Source organism: Callorhinus ursinus, unplaced genomic scaffold, assembly GCF_003265705.2.
Source record: "Callorhinus ursinus isolate GAN/ISIS: 27379988/994484 unplaced genomic scaffold, GSC_fseal_2.0 scaffold3, whole genome shotgun sequence".
NCBI classification, from domain to species: Eukaryota; Metazoa; Chordata; class Mammalia; order Carnivora; family Otariidae; genus Callorhinus; species Callorhinus ursinus.
This window is the reverse complement of record NW_027397065.1, coordinates 8,318,327-8,345,843: the sequence shown is the minus strand read 5'-3', so window position 1 is coordinate 8,345,843 and position 27,517 is coordinate 8,318,327. Positions and strand designations below refer to the sequence as shown.

The 27,517-nt window shown below is 36.6% G+C and overlaps 1 protein-coding gene across 2 annotated transcripts in view; it reads right to left on the bottom strand.

Annotated features, from left to right (window-relative positions):
* ADGRV1 (adhesion G protein-coupled receptor V1) overlaps nt 1-27,517 on the bottom strand; it is a 524,455-nt gene that overhangs the window by 303,643 nt on the left and 193,295 nt on the right. For both annotated transcript variants that reach the window (XM_073887989.1, XM_073887998.1), the window contains 8 exons: nt 27,237-27,380; nt 24,569-24,743; nt 23,755-23,890; nt 20,852-21,957; nt 17,457-17,574; nt 16,371-16,542; nt 7,930-8,172; nt 2,615-3,022 (listed from right to left, as the gene is read on the bottom strand). In XM_073887989.1, coding sequence (XP_073744090.1) covers nt 2,615-3,022; nt 7,930-8,172; nt 16,371-16,542; nt 17,457-17,574; nt 20,852-21,957; nt 23,755-23,890; nt 24,569-24,743; nt 27,237-27,380 — 2,502 coding nt within the window. The remainder of the gene's footprint in view (nt 1-2,614; nt 3,023-7,929; nt 8,173-16,370; nt 16,543-17,456; nt 17,575-20,851; nt 21,958-23,754; nt 23,891-24,568; nt 24,744-27,236; nt 27,381-27,517) is intronic.

Here is a 27,517-nt window from a genome sequence, read left to right as displayed (position 1 = left end):
TTTTCCAACTTTTGTTATTGTAATTTGAAATAAACATTCTATTACACATGTATTTGCACAAATGTTTCCCACATCTGTTAGTTGTCTTTTTTCTTACTCCCCCTCACCACCCAAGTTTTATTGAGATATAATTGACATAGAACATTAGTTGTCTTTTGACTTTCCTTGTGGTATATGCAGAATGAAATTTTGTTCAAATGTTATATAGTCAAGTTTCATAAACTTATTTCCTTTATGGCTTCTGGGTTTTGTTTTATGCTTTAGAATGAACTTCCCCACATCAAACTTACATATTAAAAACGATTCATCCATGTTTTCTGCTAAAACTTTTATGGTTTCAGTTTTACAATCTCTGATCTGTCAGAGATTTATTTTGGAGTAGGGTTTAGGATACAGACCCAGCTCTGTTTTACTTTCAAATGATTAAGTCACCTGTGTCAATAACATTTACAAAATAAGAATTTTTGACCCATTAATCTGAAATGTCACTTTTAACAGGTATGAGATTTTCATATGTTCTTGCATTTATTTCTGCACTTTCTGTTCTATTCCATTCATGTCAATGTCTATGCCCATACCAGCATCACCCGTTTTAATCACTGTAAGTTCATAATGTATTTTTCATATTTGGTGAGGTCCCTACCATTTTTCTTCTTTTTCATAAAATTTCTGCCCATTCTCACATGTATATTCTTCCAGGTAAATAATGGCATCATTTTGTCCAGATTAAAAAAAAAAAATAACTTACTGATACTTTGATAGGGATTATGTTGCCTCTACAGGGTAATTTACAGAAAACAGTTGTCTTTATGATACTGAGTTGTCCTCTTGTGGGACAAGGCATAGATTTCTATTTATTCAAGTGTTTCATATTACTCAGCAGAATTTTTCAGTTTTCTTTATATATTATTACATAGAACATTATATAAAATATATTATAAAATGTATTATTGAATAAGTCAGTTACTCAAATCACAGGAATTCAGTAATGACATACATGTAAAAATTGAATTTGAGAAACCAATATACCACAACATTAAAAAAATTTTAGTAACAATAATATGATTTAAAAATAATCATGTTTGTGGGGCGCCTGTGTGTCTCAGTCAGTTAAGCTGCCTTCGGCTCAGGTCATGATCCCAGGGTCCTGGGATTGAGCCCCATGTCAGGCTCCCTGCTGGGTGGGAAGCCTGCTTCTCCCTCTCCCACTCCCCCTGCTTGTGTTCCCTCTGTCGCTGTCTCTTTCTGTCAAATAAATAAATAAAATCTTAAAAAAATAAGTAAATAAAAATAATGTTTGCTAATGGTTACTCAAAAAAATTAATTACACTTTTCTGTAGGAGTTTCTTTCATAATTCAGTTTCATTATTCATGACAGATCTAATGAAAACCAATCAAGATATACTACTTGACAACACTAAAGAGATGCTGATTCTAGACCAGTAATGTGTATGTATTTTACGTAGCTCTCTTATATAACTCATTGAGAAAAAAAAAAGGAGTGGAATGTCCTTATCTTCTCTAAATCATATGAAAAAAAGGTTCTCTTTTCTAAAATGTAGCCACTGTGCATTCTTTCCCTCCTCTTGGCCAAAATCAACTTGTTACTGTCCTATGCCATTTCATCATTAGTAAGTTTAAGTAACAGTATGTCCCATAGTGAATTCTTATCTCCAGAACTTCTCTGCATGAAATAGCAGTCACTCTCTTTGTTTTACGAGTTATTTGGCAGGGCTTCCTCTTCTTGACTGTGTGCTTTATAATTTTCTTTTCTACCTTTCAGGCATTGTATTTTAAGAGACACCATGAGAAGTAAAATAGGCATGATAGTCTAAAACTCCATTGTTAGCATTTTAAGTATTTAAAGGGTCACCTTGTAAAAATACAGTATTTATAAATTCACATATGTGTATTCAAGGTTTTTCATGCTTGTATATAAATTTATTGATAAGATATCTTAAGAAAGCCCCAAATAAATCCCCATAAGAGTCTTTTCCTTTAATAATAATTCTTTTCAGATCTCTTCTTTTATTTACATTTTTAGGTTACATCTCCATTTAATTTCATCATTTGCGGAAGTGTAAATAAATAAATGGGTTAAAAAGAAAACCCGGTTGATCTAAGGCCACACCATTTGAATGCCTGAAATCATCTGGTCATTTCTTATTTCTCCTTCTCTGAGGGAGTGTTCAGGGCACAGGAGGAGCTGAGCACAAGCAGAGGGCAAGAGCTCCTGTTCCATGAAAGAACTATGTGATTTCTCTTTTTATGGACTCAAAAAACTGAGATGCAATCTCAAAAGAGATTTATCCAGTTTCTAAAGAATCAGAAAGAGCTTTTAGCTTCTGCCATCTGATGCCCCCTTTCAGACACTGGGCTGTCCTTACTGCTGCAGTAGATTACTGATCATTCTCCAGGTTTAAGACTGAGATTTCCAGACAGACATTAGTCACATCCAAACACAAGTACAGTGTCAGTTATGATGAATTCCACTCTTATGTTCAGAAACTTAACCCTATCATAATTTCATGATGACTGACATGATAACAGTTTTATTTTTTTAATTTATGAAGTTTTACTAACCCAACTGCTACTGCTTACGAGGGCTTCTTACCTTATCTATTAAATGCATCACGGCGCTGAGCTGTTCATCTGTGCTCTCTGTGGCCACTTTCATGCTGATGCTGTGGAGTACTCTGTTGAGAATGTCACCATCCAGGGGCTGCTGTAACTGATCCGCAAGTCCCCAGAAGGACTGCGAATCCGCATCAGAGACAAGAGTGATGTTAGCAGTCCCATACATTTGATCAATTCTGGCCCCACCTTTTGGGTCGAAAAGCACGATCTGGAAGCGTTTAGGAAATGGATTTAAAGAACCTGTCTCTGGCGTTAGGATGACATCCAATATGGTGTTTCTCTGGCCCGGTTCAAAGACCAGAGTGCCTTCAGTTCTCACAAAATCCTTCCCAGAAAGAGCGGGAGAGATGAGAGTACGGCCAACTGTTTCAGCACTCCTCAACTCCTAGAAATTAAGCACCATCATTGAAGTGAAACCGTAACACTTCTGATTTTGTCCTGAACAAATTACTTCAAACACATCCTATTTCTCTTAAACAAACTGATGGGCCATAACACCATGAATACTAAAACATGGGGCTTTATCCTTCTTCTAATCTCCTAAGATAAATTAGAGAGATAAATACACATCACAGTGATGATGTCAGGAAAGACGGATGCCCTAGCATAGACCGAGGACGAGGGTTAGAAAAGAAATGGCATTACTGCCTCACGGAGGTTCTGCACCTGCTGAAAACTGTGCTCCAAACCACACAGGCTGCATAACGGCAGGGAATACGGAGGGAGAGAAGGGAGTATTTATGTTTTCATTCTCACCTACAAAGTTTGGGAAGATGGAGTTTGGAGGAGTAAAAAGAAGGAAGAAGAGAAGCAGGAGGAAGCAGAAGAAATTGGTCTCCTGTTGGTTATACTTTAGTTGTGAAAATACCCTAAAGAATAAGGTCCTGGCCATATAGACTAAATTTGCTCCAACCATGGTTATTAAAGGTTTTTTTTTTTTAAGTGATGCATGGGAATTAAGTCAAGAAAGAACAAAAGAGGGGCTCCTGGGTGGCCCAATGGGGTATCTGACTCTTGGTTTCAGCCCAGGTTGTGATCTTGGGGTGGTGGGATCGAGCCCTGTGACAGGCTCTACATGCAGGCCTCAGTCTGCTTGGGACTCTCTCTCCCTCTCCCTCCAGCCCTCCCACCAAGTGTGCATGTGTGTTCTCTCTCTAAAATAAATAAATCTTTTTTAAAAAAGAACAAAAGTAATGTACATTTATTTACTACTGAGCCGACAGATATTAAACTTCTCGTATGTGCCAGGTGGAATACTGTGGCTGTAGATCTGAACACCAAAATACCTGCATTCATGGAACCTATTCTAGAAGAAGATATAGGCAGTGCAAAAGTTATAGACTTAACAATGTAATTTTACATGAAGATGAATTTTTGAAGAAAAATAAGACTACATAAGGTAATACAGGGTGATGGTAAAGGTACTATTTTAATACTGCTGGTCATAGAAGCTCCTGATGTGATATTTGAGCAGAGACCTTAGTGGTGGAAACAGACCATATAGGATCTGGAGAGAAATATTCTAGGCAGAAGGAATAGCAATTACAGAAACCCTGAGATGGGAACCATTCTAGAATGTTAGAGGAAGAACCAGATGGCCAGTGTGATTAGAAGAAGAATGAAAGTATCAGAAGCTGATATCAGAGAGGTAGGCAGGGCCAGACCATATACATCCATTATATAAAGAGAGGCAGGAAGACACTGGAGAATTCCAGCAGGAGAATGACACATTTTATTTCAGATCTTCGTGAGCACGCTGGCTCTTGTGCACAGGCTAGAGCAGGGGATGAGCATGGAAGCAGGGAGAAGAGATAGGACATTTCTGCATTACTTCATGCAAAACACAATGGTAGCCTGGAATAAGGTTGTATAAGTGGAGGAAGTGAGAGGTGCTCCAAGCGGAAATATATTATGAATGTAGAGTCAGTAGAACTTTCTGGTTAATTCAATGCTGGGTGGAGAGGAAGAGAATAGGGATAGTTGTTTGCCTAAATGAATAATGGGAAACGGGGAAACACTGTTACAGGAGAAATCAAGAGTTCCTTATTATACACAGTAAGCCTGGGATGCCTTTTAGACATTCAAATGAAGATGTGACGTATAAGCAATCAGATGTAAGTCCAGATCAGGGGTGGTGAACAGGCTAGAAATAAAAACTGCAGGCGTTCTCATTTTATAGACCATATTTAAAGAAAACAGGTTTGGGTGGCCTAGCCTGCAGAATGAGTCTTGGTGGCCCCCAATGTTTACTGATCAGGAAGACTAACACAGGCTACAGGAAGGAGCTGCCAGGGAGGGAAGGGTTAAGAGTAGGAAAAAGTGGTATTCCAGAAGCCCAAAGGAGAAGAGCATGCTTCTGGAAGGAAGTGACCATTTTTGTCAAAAAATGAAAAGTGGGTGGAAATAAGTGTTTTCAAGAGCATCTGCAGCACAGTGGTAGGTAAATAAAACAAAACAAAACAAAACAAAACTTCCCTGAAAGAAACAACACAAAAGCCTATGAACTTCAGAATGAATACAGTATCCACTGGAAAGCCATATAACAGAAAAAGTGAAAGAGCTACACACATCAACATGGGTATTGCTCAAAAACATGGTGAGCAAAAGAAGCACACCATAAAACAACACAATTGGAAGAATCTCATTTGCACAGTTTCCTAAAGAGGTAAACCTGAACAGCACACGGTAGATGATAAAACTAAAAATAAAAGCAAGGGAATAATTCAATATGAAATTCAGGGTGGAGGTTATCTTCAAGAAGCAGAGAGGTTATCTTACAAGAGAAAAGCAGAATGGCATCAGAGAAGGATTTCACCATGGCTAGTTCTAGGATTCTGGTAAAGTTGGATTTCTTAAACAGGATGATGGTGATCTTACGACTATAAACTGCATATAAACATTCTGTCCACTATTTTCTCGTCGAATTTATTTCACAATTCAGACTTTTAAAGGAAATGGAACAATGAAAATGTTCTTATGTTCATAAAATACATATAATAAACACAAACAAGAAGCATTATGCGATTTAAAAGCAATGACGAAAATCAAGATGGCGATATCCTTTGATGAGCACAGGCAATGGGAGAAGAAGCAGAAAAGTCATGCTCTTTCTTGAACTTGTGTGCTTTGGGCTATAGTACATGCATATAGAAATAAAAGTATTTGGAACTGGCTTTCAAATATGGCTTATCTATAGGCTAATTTAAAGATAACTGGAATCAGTGATATTTTTACCATCTCAAATCTTTATATCCCTTAACTTTATGTCACAAATAGGTAGATATAAGGGAACTTATGTTAAGACTATAGTATTTATGTACTGGGAACACTGACCTGCCAAACGGTATGTATGCTACAGTTCCTGTTTTAACTATATGATTATAATCTATTTAGAGCAAAATGAAAATTGATATCTTTGTAACAGAATAGTAACTTAGTCCATAATTATTTTCTCTTTCCCGCCAGCTACTAGAAAAGAGAATTATATGTCTTTGTCTTCTAGTAATGTGCCCAGGATTCAGAGAGAGAAAATGCACTGGTAATGAAGGAACAGGAAAATAATACCAGAGAGGTAAGACTTTTATTTCTATTTTTTTAATTTTTTTAAACTTTGAGATAATTATAGATTCACATGCAGTTATAAGACCTAATAGAGAGTGATCTCCTGCACCCTTTATTCAATATCAGTCCTTGGTAACATCTTGCAGAACTAGAATACATCCTAACCGGGATATTGACATTGATAGAGTCAATACAGAACACTTTCATCACCACAGGGATCCTTCATGTTGATTCTTAGAGTATTATAAAAATGCTATGAGTTACATGCTAGTGACAGCATGTGTTTTTCAAGGAATCATTTATGACGAATCTAGAAAGAATATAAGTGAATCTGATAGAGATACAGGTATTCAGATTCTTATTTTGGCAACTTCAATCTCACTCTCATTTGAGTGCATGAACTAGTTTATAATGTGCCTCAAATCTCTTTATCATCTGTTCTTCATTTCCAGTACCCCTTCTTCCACTCTACAAAATATATATGATGATATATATTTCACAGGAAAAGAAGAATGAAGCACATACTTTATCCCATTTCTCTTCCTATCTTCAGTGCTTGAAAGAAAAAATACTAAAATCTCCCCACTATGAATCAAATACCTCTATGTTCATACCACTCACTTCAAGGCTATTTAGAATGGAGTTTATCTCTAGAGTCTCATATGTCTTCTTATTTGCCAAGCTGTGGACTGTCACAAAGACCAGCTTTTCTGTCCGGCAAGCTTCCAGACAGCTCACTACACACAGTTCTGGTTTGAATCTCTCATCCTTGACTCACTGCAATTGCTACAGAAACTGGCTGCATATAAGTTGTACTTTATGCACAGCATGTTCTACATGTTTGACACAACCAAGTACATACTATGTAGCACTTTGGAAACAACAACACAACAGCAACCACATCTGAAACCTTGAGGCCTAAAGACTCACCAGGTTTGGAATCTTTAAAGAGGGGAAACGGCAGCATTGACCAGAATGGTGGTTTCCAAACTGTGGATTTCTTTGAGTTAGATGAGTCAAGGAAAAAAAAGGAGGGGGAGAACTAAGGTGGGCAAGCTCTAATCCCCACAAATGTGCTTCAAGCAGAGTAGATACATACTTTTGTGTTAATATATTAGAGTTTGGCTGTTAGAACAAAGTTTAAAGAATAATGCTCGAAAGGTCTACGGTGCTCTTTGGACCAATTCCAGGGTCTGGTCACTTAGTGTTACATAGCATTGCCTTTCTGAGTCCCTGGTTACCCACCTACTCCCTCCCTTCCTCCTGAGATCACCTAACAGGAGGGATGTGAAAAGTGGCAGGGAGACCTCATGAACTCAGGGATTTAAAGAAACCTAAAAATCAATTAGCATGTGATGTTCTGGAGAAGGAGATTTTTCAATTAGTTCAGATACAGAACACAACAAAGACTCTTACTTTTTGTTTCTGGTCTCTTACAATTACATCCTGGAAAAATTTTAGCTCCCTAGAGATTTTATAGAACTGATTTATGTAAAACACTTTGCATTGTATTATCACCTTTTCTCAAAAAAAAAAAAAAGAAATATAAGACTATCACTTTAAAACATGACCTAAGTGAAACAACTGAACAAAGCTTAATGTAATAAACATAGGGTGAATTATGACGGGTATCATGAGAAAATAGTGTTGCCAACTACTCTTTTTCATTACCTAAGCTACAGGTAAAGAAGAAAACCCTAATGTGGGTTAATCTATATATTCCATGCTCACCTGGGTACTGAAGTTAACAGACATCATCAGTCCTGTCCCAGAATCTCTGGCCACCTGCAAACTGATGAAAGTGGCCTTCTTATGAGCCACTGGCAGCCGAGAACCCACAGAAAAGTACACAAGGCTGTGAGGTTCATCAGTCTGTAAGAACGTAATCGGTGCAAATCTGGCACTATTGTTTATCGCTGCTCCAGCACTTACTTCATACAGTTCCACAAAGAAAGGCATTTCAACGTGAGGTATCTGACAATTAGAAAATGAACAAAAAAGGATGATTACCAATATGTTTCTATTTTTAGCTAATTCTGGCATTAAGAAATAGTTTTATTTATATACACAATTATAAAAATAAATACATATCTGGAGATACATACCGTATAATCTCAGGATTAAGTGCTTAGGTTAGATTACCACAGGGCTTATTTTTTAGGGTTTTCTTTAAGAAACACCTTTACTCTCTCTGGGTGAGCTCCTTACTAGAAAATCGGTGTCAGGAGACAAGCTTTGTGTACTTCAATATGCAAAAGGATAAATAAAACATTCATACAATGAAATGCTGTTTAGTCGTTAAAAGGAATGAACTGTTTCAATGTTTTTCACCATGGATGGATCTGAAAACATGTTAATGAGTAAAAAGAATCAAGTTGCATAATGATGTATATAGCACAATACAAAAAATGTAAAGTTTAAAATTAGATAAAGCTTGCTACATAAAGCTTACTACATAATGAATAACTTATGGGATTAAAAGGCATAGCACAGGGAATACAGTCAATGGTATCGTGATGGTGTTGTGTGGTAACAGATGGTAGCTACACTTGTGAGCACTGCAAAATGTATGGAAACGTTGAATCACTATGTTGTACACCTGAAATTAATGTAACATTGTGTGTCAACTATACTCAAATAAAAAAATTAAAATAAATAAAATAACAAATGACAAAAATACTTATATATCAAATAAAAAATAACCTCCCAGGGACACCTGGGGGGGGGACTCAGTCGTTAAGCGTCTGCCTTCGGCTCAGGTCATGATCCCGGGGTCCTGGGATCGAGCCCCGCATCGGGCTCCCTGCTCCGCGGGGAGACTGCTTCTCCCTCTCCCACTCTCCCTGCTTGTGTTCCCTCTCTCGCTGTGTCTCTCTCTGTCAAATAAATAAATAAAGTCTTAAAAAAAAATACCCTCCCAAAATATCACTGTGATATAGCAGTTGGTTCAGGTGGAGGGTTGCCTTGGGGATAGGGCAGTGTGCAGAGTTGGACACTAGGAATAGGGGAGAAAGAGAGCTCCAACTTTGTCTGTAAGGTTTTATTTTTAAAAGATTATACAGAAATACGAACAAATACTGATAACAGTAAATTCTGTAATTTTATGTATTTTTCAAAATTTCCGCAAATTCAGTATCAAATAAGTCTAAATTCAGTCTGCTGGTTATAGTTTGTCATGTTTCATCTCAGTTCTTTCTTAACAATCTCAAAAAATTAGAATTCTCTAAAGCCTGAATTCAATTTGTAACATACTGTTACCTGTTTTTTACTTATTCACTCTTACACAACAATCTAAAAATCTTAGCAGTACTGTTAGCTTTCTGGAATAACTCAAAGAAGCTAAGCTGATATGTTTTTCAACTGCATGTGTCATAGTCTAATTTGATATAATGCATTATTTTTACCTATTAGGGGCCTTATTCATTATTTGTTTTGTGATCATTTTAAGGAGAATCATTATGTCATGAAACAATACAACAAACTTTAATAAAATCCAAGAGTAAGTCAAATCTTAGTCACACAGTAAACAAACTTAATCTCATTTTATTATCTGAAGAAATATATTTAGCTTCCCCATGGAACATATCATTCTTTACTTTTCCTGATCAACTGTCAGCAATATTGAAATGTGGAGATAATAGTACTCTTCAATAGTAATATTGAAATGTGAAAGATAGTACACTTCCCAAACCAAATTTGGCAAATACAATAAACTAAAACACTAAGAAAATATGGGTAACTCATTCAAGAATTATTATTCCCTAATAAGCTTGAATTCACAATTTCATGTAACTAAGGATGTCAGCCATAGTACATTCCAACACAGACTCTGGCCTTTTTTTTCCCAGTGAAATATTTCTTTGCTTTGTGATGATGATTAGAACGTTACTTATAAAAACTTAGAGTCAAAAGAATATGTTATAATCAAAGTAAAGAACTATTGAAAACTGAATAGCATACAGATGGGTGCCAACACATAATTGGACTAGAGACAAATGAATCTTCCAGTCTTATAACAAAGTATTCAAACAAGATGCCTGAATTATATTGGGAAACCAAAACTCACAGATCATATCTGCACCTCCCTAAACTTAAACATGACTTGGAGACCTCATAAGAATCCATTTCATGTGTAACTGCCGTAAGTTCCTTTCCTGGTTAGGTCAGAAGCATTCCAGGGTGAGCTTTTGCTCAACTAGTACAAAATTATTTTTCATGGGCCCAGATCTGCTCAGAAGCAGACAAAGAAAGTAATAATAAAATAATATCTTACTTATTTTTTAAAATATTTGCAACAAATGTTTAAATAATCTGTTTAAACAGATTTTATGGGTTAAGAGATGCCTCCTAAGTTAATTCACGATCACCTTTACACATTTTGCTAATACAGAACCAATCAATAAAGCAGCAGGGAAAGGAGAAATGGTCTGGAATTCAAAAGACAAGTTCTAATCTTGGCCAAGTAACTTACTAGGGAAAGTTACCTAAATTCTTCGTAACTTCAAAATGAAAATAGTGAATAACTGTAGAACTGATGATTAGAGATATGACAGAGTAGAAAAACTTCATGTTGAGGGTTGGGAGACTGGACTGAAAGTAGAAGAAACCACCATTAATCAGTGATGTCATTCTATGGATGAAGGTGTCGTATCCGCTGTGTTGTAATAACTCCCTAACCACCAGTGTTAACGTAGCTACTACGTTCACTACTCAAGCCACTGAATTGTCTTGGGCTTCATTCCCATCCACTCTAAATAATAGTAATACAACCCTCTCTTATGAAGGGGCAACTCCCTCCAAGAACTGTGCAAGGAACTTCTCTCATTCATTACCTCATTTAATCTAACAATGCTATCATTAATTCCATCAAACATGGGAGGATCAGGGAGGCTAAGCAACTTGTCCCATGTCACTCAGCTCATTAGCAGAAGAGCTAAGATTTGATTACCACTTTCCTGAATAAGTTCAGTATCCTTGAAGCCCTTCCTTTATGCAAACATGTAGAGATGGTTCTTAGGTCTGCTGGGACCTCCAAATAATCTCTCAAAGCCTACTATGGAAGAACATGGCCACTGAACCAGTCTCATTTACATCTCTAAGTATCAGTTAATTAGACATAAAAAGAAGAAGATAAAGTCATGTTTCCTTCTGGTCACAAAATGTGAGATGTTAAAATGCATATTAGAAGCTCACAGTACAGTTTTGAAAAATATTTTTTCATTCTTCTAAGAATATAACCTTCTTCCTTCTTTTTAAATTTCCCTCTTACTGTAACTGGAATGTGAATTACCCTTAACTATACTTTGCCTTTTAACAACTGGGAAGACGGAGCAAAATGCTTTGAAAATTAGCTGCTTCTCAGGATGCAGAAGAAAACTCAACTCTATGACTTGACATTGTATTAGGAAGAGAAATAAGAGGTGAAACTGAATTCTTTCTCTTATGTATCTGAAACTACTTAGATACAGGTTTAGTAGCACTTCCCTAGTTAGGAAAAAGGATATACACAGTTTGCATCCTATGTACTGCCCACAACATTCTCTTAATCCATAATTATAATATCTTAAGTATCTAGGGCTTCCCTTGATATCTCCTACAGTAGGGCAAACTCAGAGGAAGCAATCTCTTCTTCCACCTACAGCTCTACCCAGCCTATTTCCCTTCCTTTCAGCTTCTCCAAGACTACCACTGTTTATCTCTTCTTTTCCCCCTTCTTTCCTGCAGGTAGAGACCCCCTTCAAATAAGAGTAAAGCACAACTTCTCTACTCTCAGGATCTTTACCTACTGTACCTGCCTGCTGTCACCAATAAGGTATTTGAACTCCATGAAAATCATTTTTACCTCTAAATACAAACCAGTCACACTTTATAAGAACCAAGTCGGCAAAAGACTGATAAAGACATTTATCTAAACAGCATTATCGAATAGTTCGATCGAACTGACTTTGATCTCAAAAGTTTTTTTCTTACAATTATAAGGTTGATATCTGTGTATGAAATAGATGTTTTGAATCTAGTGAGATCCAACTAAGATTCTAATTCATCAAAAATCCTATTTGAGATAAAATGCACAATAGAATTGTCAATAACTCCTATATGCAACACTTATTTACAGAGGATGATGGGAGGAATGTAAAGATGAATAAAACCATGTTCTAATTTTCAAGCAGGTGAGAGTCTAACAATCAAGATAAAATATGCGTAATAAGTTTTAACCCTACATATAACTGGTAACTTCCATAAAAAAAGGTACAAAGTCTTTGTAAATTTAGACAAAGAAGAATTCTAAATGAGGGGAGCCTGAGTGGCTCAGTCGGTTAAGCGTTTGACTCTCGATTTTGGCTCAGGTCATGCTCTCAGGGTCCAGAGATCAAGCCCTGCATCAGGCTCTATGCTGAGCATGGATCCTGCTTAAGATTTGCTGAAACAAATAACGCAACATATTTTAAGAAAAAAGAAAAAGAAGAAGATAACAGGAGAGGAAGAAAAGGGGAGTATGTCAGAGGGGGAGACAAACCATGAGAGATGATGGACTCTGAAAAACAAACTGAGGGTTCTAGAGGGGAGGGGGGGAGGGGGATGGGTTATCCTGGTGATGGGTATTGAGGAGGGCACGTTCTGCATGGAGCACTGGGTGTTATGAACAAACAATGAATCATGGAACACTGCACCAAAAACTAATGATGTAATATATGGTGATTAACATAACAATAAAAAAATTAAAAAAAAAAAAGATTTGCTCTCTCCTTCTGCCTCTCCCCCTGCTCAGGTTCTCTCTCTCTCTCTCTCAAAAAAAAAAAGACTTCTAACTGGAGATATCAGGGGAAGCATCATGAAGGAAGTGGCATTTTGATTAGTCCATAAGGGAGAGTTAGGAAACATGAGGTTGTAGGGGTTGAAGTCACAAAATTATTTGAAAATACCTAGAAAAGGACTTGAATGTTTTCAAGTAGAATAACATCATCAAATGTTTTAAATATTGAAATTTCAGTGCAAGAGAAAGTATTAGCAGCTAATGAAATTCCTTCTCAAGAAAAGTAAAATATGATAAAATGGTATGTTAAATTAGAAAAAATCAGTGGGAATTTAATATTTTACAAATTTATTTCCTAACTCTATCACTACCAAGGTGACCCACAGCAGCAGCACCTTTGCCAACCATCAATTCCCGTGCATATCTAGAACATATATTTAGATTTCTAACTCTTTCTGGTGAAAGAAATCAATTCCTTGGACAGCAGCTGATTGGATGTCTTAGATCAGGAAAAATCAGGAAGGCTATGGAACATATGTTATTGCTATAAAGCAAAAATACTTCCAGAGAGTTTTAAAGTAATATGAAACGACAAAAGATCACCTTAATAGGGCTTTTAGTGGCCATGCCATGGCTATTTGAGTAGCAAAAGAAAGCCATTCAATAAGTAATTAAAATTAATTGATAGAACTAGAGGGTATTATGCCTAGAGAAATAAGTCAGAGAAAGACAAATATCATATGATTTTGTCACTTGTATGTGGAATCTAAAAAACAAAACAAATGAACAAACAAAAAAACAGAAACAGACCCAAAAATACAGAGAACAACCCAGTGGTTGCCAGAGAGGGAGGGGGATGGGCAAAACTGGTGAAGGGGAGTGGGAGATACAGGCTTCTGCTTGTGGAATGAATAAGTCACAGGGATGAATGATTCAGCATAAGGAATATAGTCAGTGATACTGTAATAGCATTATATAATGACTAATGGTAGTTATACTTGCAGTGAGCATAGTATAACATATAGACTTACTGAATCACTATGTTGTACTTGAAACTAATGCAGAATTGTGTGTCAATTAAAAAAATAAAAGTTTTTAATTGAAAAAAATTAGTTAAATTTGAGCCTTAGTGTACTTAAAGGAGAAAAGTTACTGTAGTATATAAAAAAGTGGTTATAATGGAAAATAAGTGTGAATATAATAGTATGTACTTAATATTTTCTTAGTTTTAATTTGAAGAAGAGTGTTAACATACCTGGAATTTATATCTTTGATTAAGTATGTATTCATTTATTAAAGAATGATAAACATTCTTTCTATGTAAGTAGGAAGGAGTTAACAAAAAATTGTGAATAAAATAATCCTTCCTAGAAAAAGTAAGAATTGTACCAAGAATAGCAGTAAAGTATTAGGACCTATGAAACACATAAATGAAGAAGAAAACAAGTCAGAAGTGAAAGAATGCTGGTAGTTGCACACAAGTTCAGAGATTACACAACTGTGTGTTTCATTGTCACAGAAGAGATGAGCTAAAAGAGATGTACTAAGAACACAGATTCGTTATTCCATCTCTTAGGAGATTAAAGCCTCTAGGTTGCCCTCCTAAATATAACAAGATACTAACAAGGCAGGCATATATTTCTAACATCTCTAATTGACCAGCTCCATATTCAAGAGCAATAGGGCAGGGGCGCCTGGGTGACTAAGTCAGTTAAGCAGCTGCCTTAGGATCAGGTCATGATCCCAGGGTCCTGGGATGGAATCCTGTGGCTGCTGAGTGGGGAGTCTGCTTCTCCATCTCCTTCTGCTCCTCCAACCCCCGCTAGTGCTCTCTTTCTCAAATAAATAAATAAATAAATAAATAAATAAAGTCTTTAAAAAAAAGAGAGTGATAGGGCAATAGTTAATGTAAAGCTGATGCTGCGAATTTCAAAGAACAAATCACTCTGGAGAAAACACATGGTGTTAAGAAAAATCAACCTGTAAGGCATGATCTTAAAAATATATATATAATGAACTAACAAGTGAAGTCCTAAAATAGATCCCAACCAGATGACCAGCAATCCTCATTTGAAACAACTTTAGACAAGAACCAGGACCCATAATCCCAACAAAGAACAAAGCGATGATAACCAAGAATATGTAACCTTCTGAAGTAAGTATTATATCTTTTTTGGAACCAGTAAAATTATTAAAATTCCAGGAAGGGATGAAAATAAGTATTACTGTAACCTTAGAGAAGATCAATATAACTGGTACAGTAATCCTCAGAAAGTGAAAAAACAAGTAGAAAAAATGAAAAAAAACTACAATATTGTTATTTAGAATGGATTTAAGCATAGTTACATGTTTTGAAACAATTGTATTTGTGCATGGTTTTTCTGCGGTTTAAAGTGTTTGGCATGGACAAAGAAACCCAATACTTTTGAATATTCACAATATTATTTCTAGTTTTTGTATTAAATATTTGAGTTAATAAACTAAGTAGTAGACAAAGAAAAAACACTATTGAGTGCTTCTTAGGCATTAAATTAGTTTAAAGTGTTTGACATGGACAAAGAAACCACGATACTTTTGAATATTCACAATATTATTTCTAGTTTTTGTATTAAATATTTGAGTTAATAAACTAAGTAGTAGACAAAGAAAAAACACTATTGAGTTCTTCCTAGGCATTAAATTATCACATTAAAAAAAAAGGTCACACACATTTACTAAATGACTTAAGCTCTGGTAAATCGGCAGTGACTAATACCATATGAATAATGCAGATTCCTATGGAAAGACAAGGGCATGCTTGTCTCCTAAGTGCTGTGTGCAACATGAATGCATGGAAATTTATCCAAATGCTCATCGAGCATGGCCTCAGTGCTTCTTTAGTAGATCAAAACTGAAATCTCTATATACGAATAAAGAATGAGAAAACTTTCATTCTATAGATGAAATCTATGGATATAATATGATTTGGCCAAAACTACAAGTATGATAAGAGCATAACATTAAACAGTCAGAGTAATCAGAGATTTTTTTTTTTTTCCAGAGAGATTAATCTGACTGAAAATGACTCAAGGGCTCATTCACACAATGAGCACTTGGTTCAGGAAGAATCTTGGAAATGATAAAAAACAGAAATGGAGAAAACTGATGAGCTTTTTAAATTATTGAGATATTATTGACATATAACATTGTATTAGTTTTAGGTGCACAATTGACAAGCTTACTAAAAAATTCATAATGTAATAATTTGTAAGTCCTAAGTCTATTATCCAGAAAAGAGATTTAGATATTATGGCTAGGCGAGACACAAAGGATCTCTACATAACCAATGTGTAAGTTTCAATAAAGTGACTTTAAAATTACTAATTCTAAAGAAATGTAATTAGAAGTTGAAAATACAGCTCTCCTCATCATTTCTTACCTTCCCTGGTTTGAGCTCAATGGTGATCATGCACTTTGTTTGACCCGGTGTACAGGTCGTGGTCCCTGACACAGAGAGAAGTTCATCCATCAGGTTCATACCATCTTTCTTGAGCGTGGCGGCTGTTTTGTTAAGTGTGACTCTCCAAAAGACCTTGACATCTTCAAAGGCCCTAGGAACAAAGCAAAACCTATGCAAATGTGTCTAATGCAGAACATGTCATCACCGTGCTTAAGTGTATCTCTTCACCCAAAGCACAGCACTTCCCTGACCACTGATAATGCTGAAAATAACTAGTTCTCCTCATTACAGTTAAGAAATTAAGGTCAGAGTTTATGTGGCATTCTTCCACCATACTCTATTCAATATTGAGTAAGTATTTCTTAAACTACTGTGTACCAAGAATGTGGAAACAAATAATACTTTTCTGCCTACTCTGCCTATTGTGTACCAGAAATGTGAGAATAAAAATTAGAGTACTCCTGCCTTCAAGTAAATTGTTCTTCATTTGTCAAGAATTCTTCTAAAGGAAACACACTACTGTTAAAAATCATTGTTACTATAAAAATAAAGGGCAAAAGATGACCTACATTTCCAGAGAATTTACGCCCAAAATGGAAAAGGTCATTTATATCCATGTATGTGGGTGCATACTACATGCACGTCTGTAATGAGCATTTGGAAGTTGGGTACTGTAGAGTATTAAGTTGCAAGCAAAATTTTGGTACTCCAGGTTTCCCTAACATTAAACAGTTGTCAAATTACATAGAGCAATCAGAGAATAGTAGATATGCTAAAATGATGACTTACATAAGCTGACATGTGTATGGTATTTTATGAAGTACAAAATATTTAAGGTGGCCCTAAGTTATACTCATTAACCAAGTATGTTAAATCATAAATTAAGAATGAGAGCAAAAAAAACCCCCAAAACCAAAAAAAGACGAGAGCATCTGAACACTGACATACCAAATTCCACACTACCTTCTATTAGCACTTCATTCTGTCTTTACCATTTTATGAATCCAAACTAGATACTGTATAGACACATAGGATGTTACATCTTCTAAATGTATATCAACATACCTGTTTGGTTGCCTTGTGACAGTAAGATGCAGTCTGCTCTTATCAGCCCCTTCACCCAGCTCCAGTCCACTCTGGGACTCCTCACTGAATCCTACAATGCCATTGTGAAGATCACTCCCTGAGAAGAAAAATGGAGGGTTGTAATATACTTCAGACTTTAAAAGATCTCCAGTGCTTCACTCATCTTTCCAGCTCAGATGGTATAAAAGTGAGAAATTACAAGTGAGTAGGGGGAGTTACAATTTTTAAAGATCTTTACTAAAAATAGAGAATAGAAATTATAATATCAAGGTAGCTAACACTTTGAGAACATTACACTAGAAGAGAGAAAACATCAAATCCTATTTGCCCGCACTGACATACATGCTCATCTCTCTCTGATGAGACTATTTTATATTTGATAGCCCTTTACATTTTACATATGTTGACTGTTTAAAGTTCCTATATCCTAATGGAGTAGCAATGTTTTTATTTACTGCTGTATCCTCACTATCAAGAGCAGTGCCCAGCATATTTTAAATGTTTAAAGAATATTTACTGAATAATGAACTCCATTTAACTGATTTATCTTCCTATAAGAGCATTTATGTTATGCATTCGGTTATTTGCCCCAGAGAAAAACAGAACTATTAATGAACTCCTAAGTATCTCTGAGCAAAAGAAACACCTCTGAGCAACATTTCAGGTTACATGCACTATCATACTACAAATTGTGTTTAAAATGGAACAAGCCTAGGGTCCACACTACACTGAAATGGTCACTCCAAATCTTTGCCAGCTCATAAACTAGCTTCTCAGACGAGAGAAACGCCAGTAAACAGTTCCTGCTGCTTTTGGTTTCCCAATGCCAGGTTTGCAAAGTGATCCTAAAAGCAATGATCCTGAAGCAATAAGCTTCAAAAACCACTTGTACCCATCATTGCGAAACCTGACTGCTGAAGTTCCAAGGAGACAGAACCTCTGAAGTTAGGGGTCAGGATAAGGAAATAGAAAACCGCCTAATGGTCCCATTGGGGGAGAGACAGTAGTCACCAGCCCCTACTCTGCAGGTCTGAAGTTTGAGTAAATGTGGAACCTATTAATTAGGGACCATTTTGTCCTGGTATCTCATGTGGGCGTTGTTTCCGTTAGACTGCCAATCATCATCCTCACCCGTTAATCACTACGATCACTTCTTAGTCCTGCATCAGAACATGCCATCAACTTTTTTCTTCAGCAGCACTTGTTTCCTTGTCATTTTGGTGGGAATTTGGTCTCTCCAAATAGATTACAAACTTCTCACAAGCACAAGTGTTTTCTTTTCCAGTGTGATAGCATTTAACATGGTTTCTATTGAACCTAATACTTCCCTTACCACAACTACAATGACGAATTTGATGTCAAGTTTCTAATAAGATGAATCAAGATTTCTAATGTGCTAATGATCAAACCCAAAACTAAATAAACTATTTTCTCCTGATACTATTTTGAAAGTTTGTTCTAAAATCTAAATGTGAAAAGACTATGAAGATTAGCTAAAGAGGAATAGGAAAAATTAATGATGTGGTTAAAAGGGAAATACTATGTTAAAAAGCCAGGAGAGGAGAAGACAAATAAGGAAATGTGGGGTATATGACCATGCAAATGTACTGTAGACGTTGTCAGGTAAATTACATCACATGACAGTAAGAAGTAGGTATGGAGTTGATTATTTGTCATCTGTGTGTCATCAATATACCTTATGTAGGGAAGGTAAGCATTTAGAGTACCTACCTCATCAAGGTTCAACTGAGTGACTGCCTGGAGAGTTAGACTGGGATATCCTTGGCATAGCAAGGAGCCTCCGGTAACCATTTTGACAGGTCTGTGCCTCTGCCAAACTAGCGGCTAAACATTTTGACTGTCATTCCAATAACTATAATTAAATATCTATGTCATGGAATGGGGGAGGAGGTTGTCAAGTGTCAAAATAATTTTAATAGAAAAATACAGATGGCATTAAGCTAATGTGAATCAAAATCAGTAAATAATTTGGTGAATAGAATTAGAATTTACAATACTCAATAAACTGGAGGAATAGGAATAAATAACAATTGTGACTGGTGTATATTTGTTGAGTAACATAAATGGCATGGTGCTGGGTATAAAAGGAAGTTATGCAATTGCAAATTATGACTAAATTATTACTGAATGGCTAATATACAATAAAAATTCTAGGAGGAAGCATCAAATCCTAAAAGTGGACCATAAAGATGTTTATTCTAAAATTTTCCTTTTATAAAAGAGAAACATAAAGAGTAGATACTAAATGATTTCATCGGGTCTCCCAATTGATGTTTGATCTGGGCCATAAATATAGGCTTCATGACATTTAGTTTTCTTTCCACTACATTATTTTATCATGGTGTCATCTGAAACCGTAAAGCACTCTATATAATTCATAAATGCTTATAAAAAAGAGCAGAGTAGGTAAGAATCATAAAATGGCCTTGTCAATACTCTAATTAGTGTAAGATACTGACAAGCTGAGCTAAACCACATTAAGAAATACAGTATGATTTCAAACAAAAACTACAAACTATCCCTGAAATCTTCTGTGAGATGTATGAGGAACTCTTTAAAAAAATCTTTGAGGGGCGCCGGGGTGGCTCAGTTGTTAAAGCATCTGCCTTCGGCTCAGGTCATGATCCCAGGGTCCTGGGATGGAGCCCCACATCGGGCTCCCTGCTTGGCGGGGAGTCTGCTTCTCCCTCTCCCACTCCCCCTGCTTGTGTTCCCTCTCTTGCTGTCTCTTTCTCTGTCAAATAAATAAATAAAATCTTAAAAAAAAATTTAAAAAAAAATAAAAAAATCTTTGAATTTTTAAGCTATTGTAATATATATACACCCAATGGTAAAAAAAAAAAAAAAAGTTATATAAACTACATTGGTTCAACAGGAGAACAAAAGAAAATAGTTTCAATCTATTTCCCAACATAAAGGAAGAACTTCCTAACAATGAGACTTAGATTTTGGGGATGGATTATTGAAAGTGGTTTGGAAATTCAGAATGAGTTTTCACAACAGGATAGGCAATCGTGTGTTTGGATAATTAAATTAAATATTTTCCAGAGGAAGAACATGGATTTACACATTTTTAAAGGTTTTCCCTATATTGTAAAAATATAAATTTTATAGATCATTTAACTGGCTCAGAGCTAAGTGACATTTACAGTCCATTAAATTCTAGCTTGGCGCCTCAGAACAACATCATGAGTTCATGTTATGGGTCCATGCCACAAGAAAACAATGTTTTAATGAATAACTATGAGTGATTCAAGTAATTCACCCTCTCAAATTAAATTTAAGACAGAATAATATTATTATAAATTCTGTAGCACAAGCACATTTTTATGTCCATTACTCCAGAGATATACCTGTAATAATGATCCTGGCAAAAGCTGCAAATCCATTGTCATCCTTCCCCTTCACGAGCTGTGCTCCCCCTTGAGGGTCTGTGAGAAACACGTAGAAGAATTCTTGCCCCTCAGGCTCATCATCATCCAAAATCTGAACCAATACTTTACGTTCTCTTTCTCCATCTACAAATGTAAGGATAAGAGTTTGTTCTTCAAAATCTTCTTCTTCAGTGGCCCACGTTAGGTTGGAAATCCCATAGATATCATGAAAGGGCAACGCATTTTGTTCCTTCTGAGCAGATCTTTCACCGAAAGTTTTAACTGTTATAGTGACATTGCCAGTAGACCCAGCAGTTCTTCGAATAAGAATTTCTGCAGCATTAAATGTGCCATTTCCCACCTCTTCTTCAACATAAACAATAGGTGGCCCAAGACTAAATATTCCATGGACGGAAACATTTGCAGTCACAGTGGCCACATCAGGCTTCTTAGACAAGGTGGATGTATCAGGAACGGTGACAAGTTTCTCAGGGATGGCAGATGCACCAGCCGCCTCAGTAATGGCAACAATTTTGGTGGGCTGTGGAACAGCCGTTATCTTGGTTGTGTCAGGGTATGTGGCTGAGAAGTCAGTTTCCACAGGAATGAAAGCTGTGTCAACTGCTACAGCCACAGTTGTCTTAGGGAAAGAAACATCCATTCCTGCTGGGCCATCATTATCCAATATTGTGATCAATGCCATGCTAAAATCTAGATTCAGGCGTGGTCTCCAATTGGCATCAAACTTTTGTAATCCTTTCATTTCTACTGAAGTTAGATTAACGTAAAAAATTTCTTCTTCCTCAGGAAGCTGATCATTAATGATGATTATTTCAAAATCCACCTCAGGTTGGAATTTTTGAAAAAGCAGTTCCCCATTCTGAACAGGCTCAAAGTCTTCCACAGGCTTTGCACTTCCTGCAGCTGTCTGATAGGAAACTTTAACAAGATCACCATGGAACCCAAACAGTCTTTGGACATATAATCTGATCATCTGTGTATCCTCTGACACCATGACATTTCTAGAACTAGGGGAAAATTGAAAGACTCCCATTGGTTCAATTTCAGCAAAGGTGAAACCTGATCTGGAAAAAAAAACATGAAAGAACTGATAAAAAAGTAGGAATACCATTGTAGAGATTCATTTTTCAAATATTTAAGATGCTTCTCATGAGGACATCTTAAGGATCGCATGCCCTTTCAAATTCCCTTAAACCCTACTTACTTATTGATGAATATACCAGAACACACGAAATCTAAGAACAGAAGCTGCAATCATGGGGGGACAAGCCTGACAAGTTGGAGCCCAGTGAAGAGCTTATAGGTCTCTGGTCTGTTTCTCCAGTTTATCCCAGAGAAGCTCTCTGAAGAATCTGAAATATCAGGCTCTCTCTTATGATCAGTACACAAGCAGCCAAAAACTCAAGATCTTGGGATGTCAGCCAGATTTCTTATCTACCAAATAGAAATAGTTGTCCCTATTAGATGCAAAATCCTTGCTTCTTCCAGGTGGCCAGTAATGGAACTACTCTCTCACACAATTGTTGCTAAGATTTTACATACAAATTTGAAGAAACATCCATGACTGAGTGATTTATCCTTAGCTGGAGTTTTGTTGGGAGTTAATAGCTTTACCAGAGCTAACACAGGTGGCCCACCAACGGAATTCAGGACACAGACATATTTTCTTTCACAGTTTTTTTTAATGTTTTAATCAGTTTTTTTAATCCTTTAGGAAGTCCATCACTCACTAGTGTCAAGCACGCATTACTCAACACATAGTATAGTGGTTAAGAGCTCAGACAGTAGAAGGTAACCTGGGTTCAAATCATGGTCCCAACCTTATTAGCTGTGTGATGCTGGGTCTGTTACATTTCTGTGAGTCCTTTCTCCATCTAAAGGGACTAATAATTGTATCCATGTCATATGGCTGTTGTGAAGAGTAATAGTAAACATATATATATACATATAAAATATATATAACACATTTATTATATATATGTACATGTGAATTATATACATATGTGTGTGTGTATATATATATAAAATATTTTAAAGCAATGCCTGGTCTAGGGTAAGCTCTATAAAACTGCTAACTATTGCTGTTGTTAAAGGCACTTAAATTTGTTACCCAGCAATACGTTCTGTGGCCATTTTTTAAATGACATATGTATAATCTAAAACCATATTTGATTTTGCCAACCAATATCTCCTACACCTAAACATGTATACAAACATACATGGTGTTGCCTGCACTTTTCCCCCATTTTCCAAGTAAGTAAACAAAGAACAGAAAGATCAAGTAACATTCCCAAAGTCATACAGCAAGTAAGTGGCAGAGCCAGGACTAAATCCATGAATCTATCTCAAGGTCTGCCCTCTGCTGTTTTGATCAAGCCCATCCCAGATATGAGAAAAGTAAATTGCTTTTGGTTGGGACATATCTATCTGCAAATATACTGATTTAAATTAAACTTAAAAGAGCCACTGGTACAAGTCACATTATAGCCCTGCTATAATGCCGATTCTCATTCTTAATCCCTTAGGAAAATGAGGTATGTTTCAGCAGATACTCAGAAGACAGACTTCTTTAATAATAGTTGACTTTGCCATCACGGTTATTGGAGATGTTACTCCGGACCAACACTACCGAGTGAGAGCTCAGAGAGAATGCTCTTCAAAGCAAGCAGTGGGGGGTGGCTCTATGAAAGTCGGCCTCCCTCCGTGGCATCTTTGGCTCGCACGCCATGTGTGGCTCTACACTGAATCCATTTCCACATCTGCTCCAGGGAAAGCTATCCTTGTGTCTTCTTCTGTTTCAACTGATAAATTCCAGATTATTCCTCAGAGACTGTGCTGGGTGAGAATCAAGCTGATCTTACCGAAGCTGAGCCCCACCAGGGGCACTGCTCTGTACTCCTGAGAGGTGAAGAACAAAGGCCTCCGGCCGACCAGGACTGGCAAATGTCCACAGCAAGACTCCTTTCCTTTGTTCTCCATGGGAAAATGAAAGGCTCCCTGAACGGGAATAGGAGAAGGGAAGCAGGGTATTATTTCTGAGTTCTTACACTGGGATTCAACTCTTAAAAGTGTAGTAAAATAGAGTCTTTTCCAGAATTCTATGACCGTCTACAAGAGGTAATACACTAAAAAAGTTGGGGAGAGGAGTACGTGAACTGAAAGAAAGGTCCCTACACCAAAATTTTGCCCTCATTCCCTGTCTATTCTGCAGAGTAGAGGTCAGGTCATCTAATGTGTACATCTAACTGACCCTCCCAGAGCTAACGGGAGAATAAAAACACAAAGGAGATGAAGCCACAGCTGCTCTATTATCAGAAATATTCCAGTGAACATGTAAATGAATACAAAGGCGTGCCTTTTTTTTTTGTTACTGTACAAGCCACATTAGGTTTTTAGAACTACTTTTAACAAACTCCTAATATATCAACAGAGTCGTCTGCTTAGTGACCATTTCCTATTTCCTGGTGCCATATGAAGTTTTTAATTTGACTGAATAAAGTTTCTTGTTTTTACCAAGTAGACTGGGCAACTCTGATCACTAAAATATGGGAGCACCGTATTAGAAAACAAATAGTTCATTATCCAGAGTAAGGAAATGAGCCAAGAAAATTAGTGGCCAATCACACATCTATCTCTATGTTCTACAGGGCAGATCTTAGCAAAGTGACAACTCACCTAGTTTTGGGGTCATGTTGCCAACAACAATGAATTCGGGGATTTCTACCCCAGGAGCATATCCGGCCACCCAGGCAACCATGAGCGAGCCATATGTGCCTGTCCTAGAAATCACAACTTGGCTGGTTCCCGCAGTGATGTCCATGAGCGGAAAAGAGGTAGATTCAAATCCAACCTGAGGAAAAACATGCTTAGAATATTTTATTTCTTCCTAAAGGTTCCCATTTTCTGAAGAATGGGTTAAAAGTCAACTTTCTCTTTGTTTACACAACATATTTTCTTGTTTTAAAATATACTCAATTAAAGAGTAATGTTTAAGAAATGACATCTGAGACTTGGAAATTTATTCTCTTTTATAATTCTGATTATAGTTTATACCTTTATTTTTTTATCAAAATGGAATCCTATGAATTTATAATATCCCAGAAAGATAAATGTAATTATGGTTATATGAAAGCAAAAGATTAAAAATGGCATTTTAATATGACTTGTTTGTGGGTTTTTATAGAACCTGGTTTATCTAGAACTGAAATCAGACATCTTTCTAAGATATAACAAAATCTTTATTTATAAAATGAGCACCATGAACTAGGTTTTCTATTAAGGTTCTTCTCAGCTCCTTGATTCAATTCAATTTTTTTTTTTTTTGAGGATCAGAAACATCCAAAGATTTTTTTAAAATAATCATCTTTTTCATCCATATCAAGTAAGATTTCGTTTTAAGGGTAAACTTCTCAGGGAACCCTGGGGTTTAAAAGTGACTTATAGATGAAATAAGTTCTAGTCAATCAGTAAAAATAAAACTAGATTCCTGGCTTCACATTGTGATTTGGATAACTCAGTTTACCTTTTTTGGTCCTAAAATCTATAAATTGGGATACCATACGATTGACAGTTCTATGTTAAGACTCATTCTCCCCATTTTTTTAAACTCTTCTTTTTTTTCAGTTTTTTCTGAAAAAACTTATAGGTCTCTGGTCTGTTTCTCCAGTTTATCCCAGAGAAGCTCTGCCTTCGGTAAGGCAGAGAAGAGAAAGAGAGAGGGGAGGGAAGAGGGAGAGAGAGAATCTTAAGCAGGCTCTATGCTCAGCACAGAGCCCCACGTGGAGTTAGATCCCACGACCTGGAGATCATGACCTGAGCTGAAATCAAGAGTTGGATGCTTAACCGACTGAGTCACCCAGGTGCCCTTTATGCTCCCCATTTTAAATTGGAATGGAAAGTAACAGAAAAGTATGAGACGGTACCCCAGGATAGCTTCTGGGGTAGAAAGAAAAAGAAAATAAAAACAAAAATGAAACTTCAACCTGACACCAGCCTAGATTCCCTATTACAGTGAGGCTTTTGCTTAGGAATTGTCAAAACCTTTGGTATATCTAAGATAATGCATGCTACGTGGCTAGGGCTGTTTGAAAGTGTCCTAGCCACCTAGAGCGTGCGCGCGCTCGCGCGTACACACACACACACACACACACACACACACACACACACTGGTAAGGAGTACAGAGGATACACCAAGGACAGGAATACATCCTGACTGGCCCTAATCTTGCCCTTCGAAGTGGTAAATGTTGTAACCACTGTGCGTGAACAAGTAGGAAATATTTTGCTATGCCAAATGAATGGTTCATGTTGAAAGGAATCCTTTTTTATAACAACCTGTGAGCAAAAAGAAGACAACTATTCAAAGTATTATTAAGTTCTATTCCTCCATTCTCTCATGAACAGATGAGGTGCAGGAGAAAGAAAACTCACTCTTCTTCTCATTTTTAATGCTGATGGATTCCATTTAGGGAACAAAGCAAATTCATTCTCTATGGAGAAGAAGCCCAGGAGGGAGTTCCTGAAGAGCATGCCCTTAATGGTCAGAGACTCTGTTACACAAGCTTCTGGCAAGACCTGGCCATCATTTGTGTAGACTACATGTCCACATACTGGACTAGGCCTGCCTTAACCAAGCTGAAGGACCTCCCATCTGAAGGAACAGAATGCAATGTTATTTCATCATGGTCTCAAAAATACACACATTACCATGAGCCAAAGACAACAGCCCTGTCTTGCTCCTATACTGACAGAACCAGCCTACATAGAAAGTAAAGCCCTCAAGATATTCTTTGTTCTCCTGTAAACTTATGAAGTGATCAGGAAACAATCTTTCCATATTGAACTCCGGTGGAAGATTCAAATATTTAGGGGAAACCCTGTCACAGGATCTCATGATTAGTATTTATCTCCATCAGCACAAACTTGTCATGATAAAAAGAGCTCCAAAAATGAAAGACAAATAATCACAATGTTAGTAAATGAAAAAGTCTGGAATATTAGCTGATGTTTTATTCTAATTTTAATTATTTAGCATAAAATACCTCAATATTAAATATTCTATTAAAAACAACCTTAAAAATCCTGGAAATTTTGATTCCAAGTGACCATAATTAAAAAAAATTTTATATTCAAATTCTATGGGACACAAACTTTCTAAATATCCAAAAAGGAAAATGTTAAAACTTGGCAAATTATTTTCATATAATGTATCCATGTCTACTTTGATACTGATTTAAGAAAATAGTAATTTTGAGAAATTTTATGTCTAAGAATCTTTTTAGTCCTTCCTATTAATGCTGCCCTCTAGTGGTTCATGGATGGTTCCACACCCAGGACCAATTACCTGAGAATTGGCGGCTTTCTCAGGGACAGGAAGGATAACGGATTTCGCCTCCTGGAGAATTTTTGGCATGCCGTAGAAACGTCCACTGACAAGCATTGCCGTCACCAGTTGCAAGGTGAAATTAGAGCCCAGCGATAGGAAGACCTATAAACAAACAAGATCAATGACTTTTTTTAGTAGTAAAAAATAATTTTCAGAGAAAAATACTGACATTTGACATGAGTCATTAGCACACTGCCACAGGGTCCTTTTGTACAGTTTCATCAATATGTGCCTTTCTC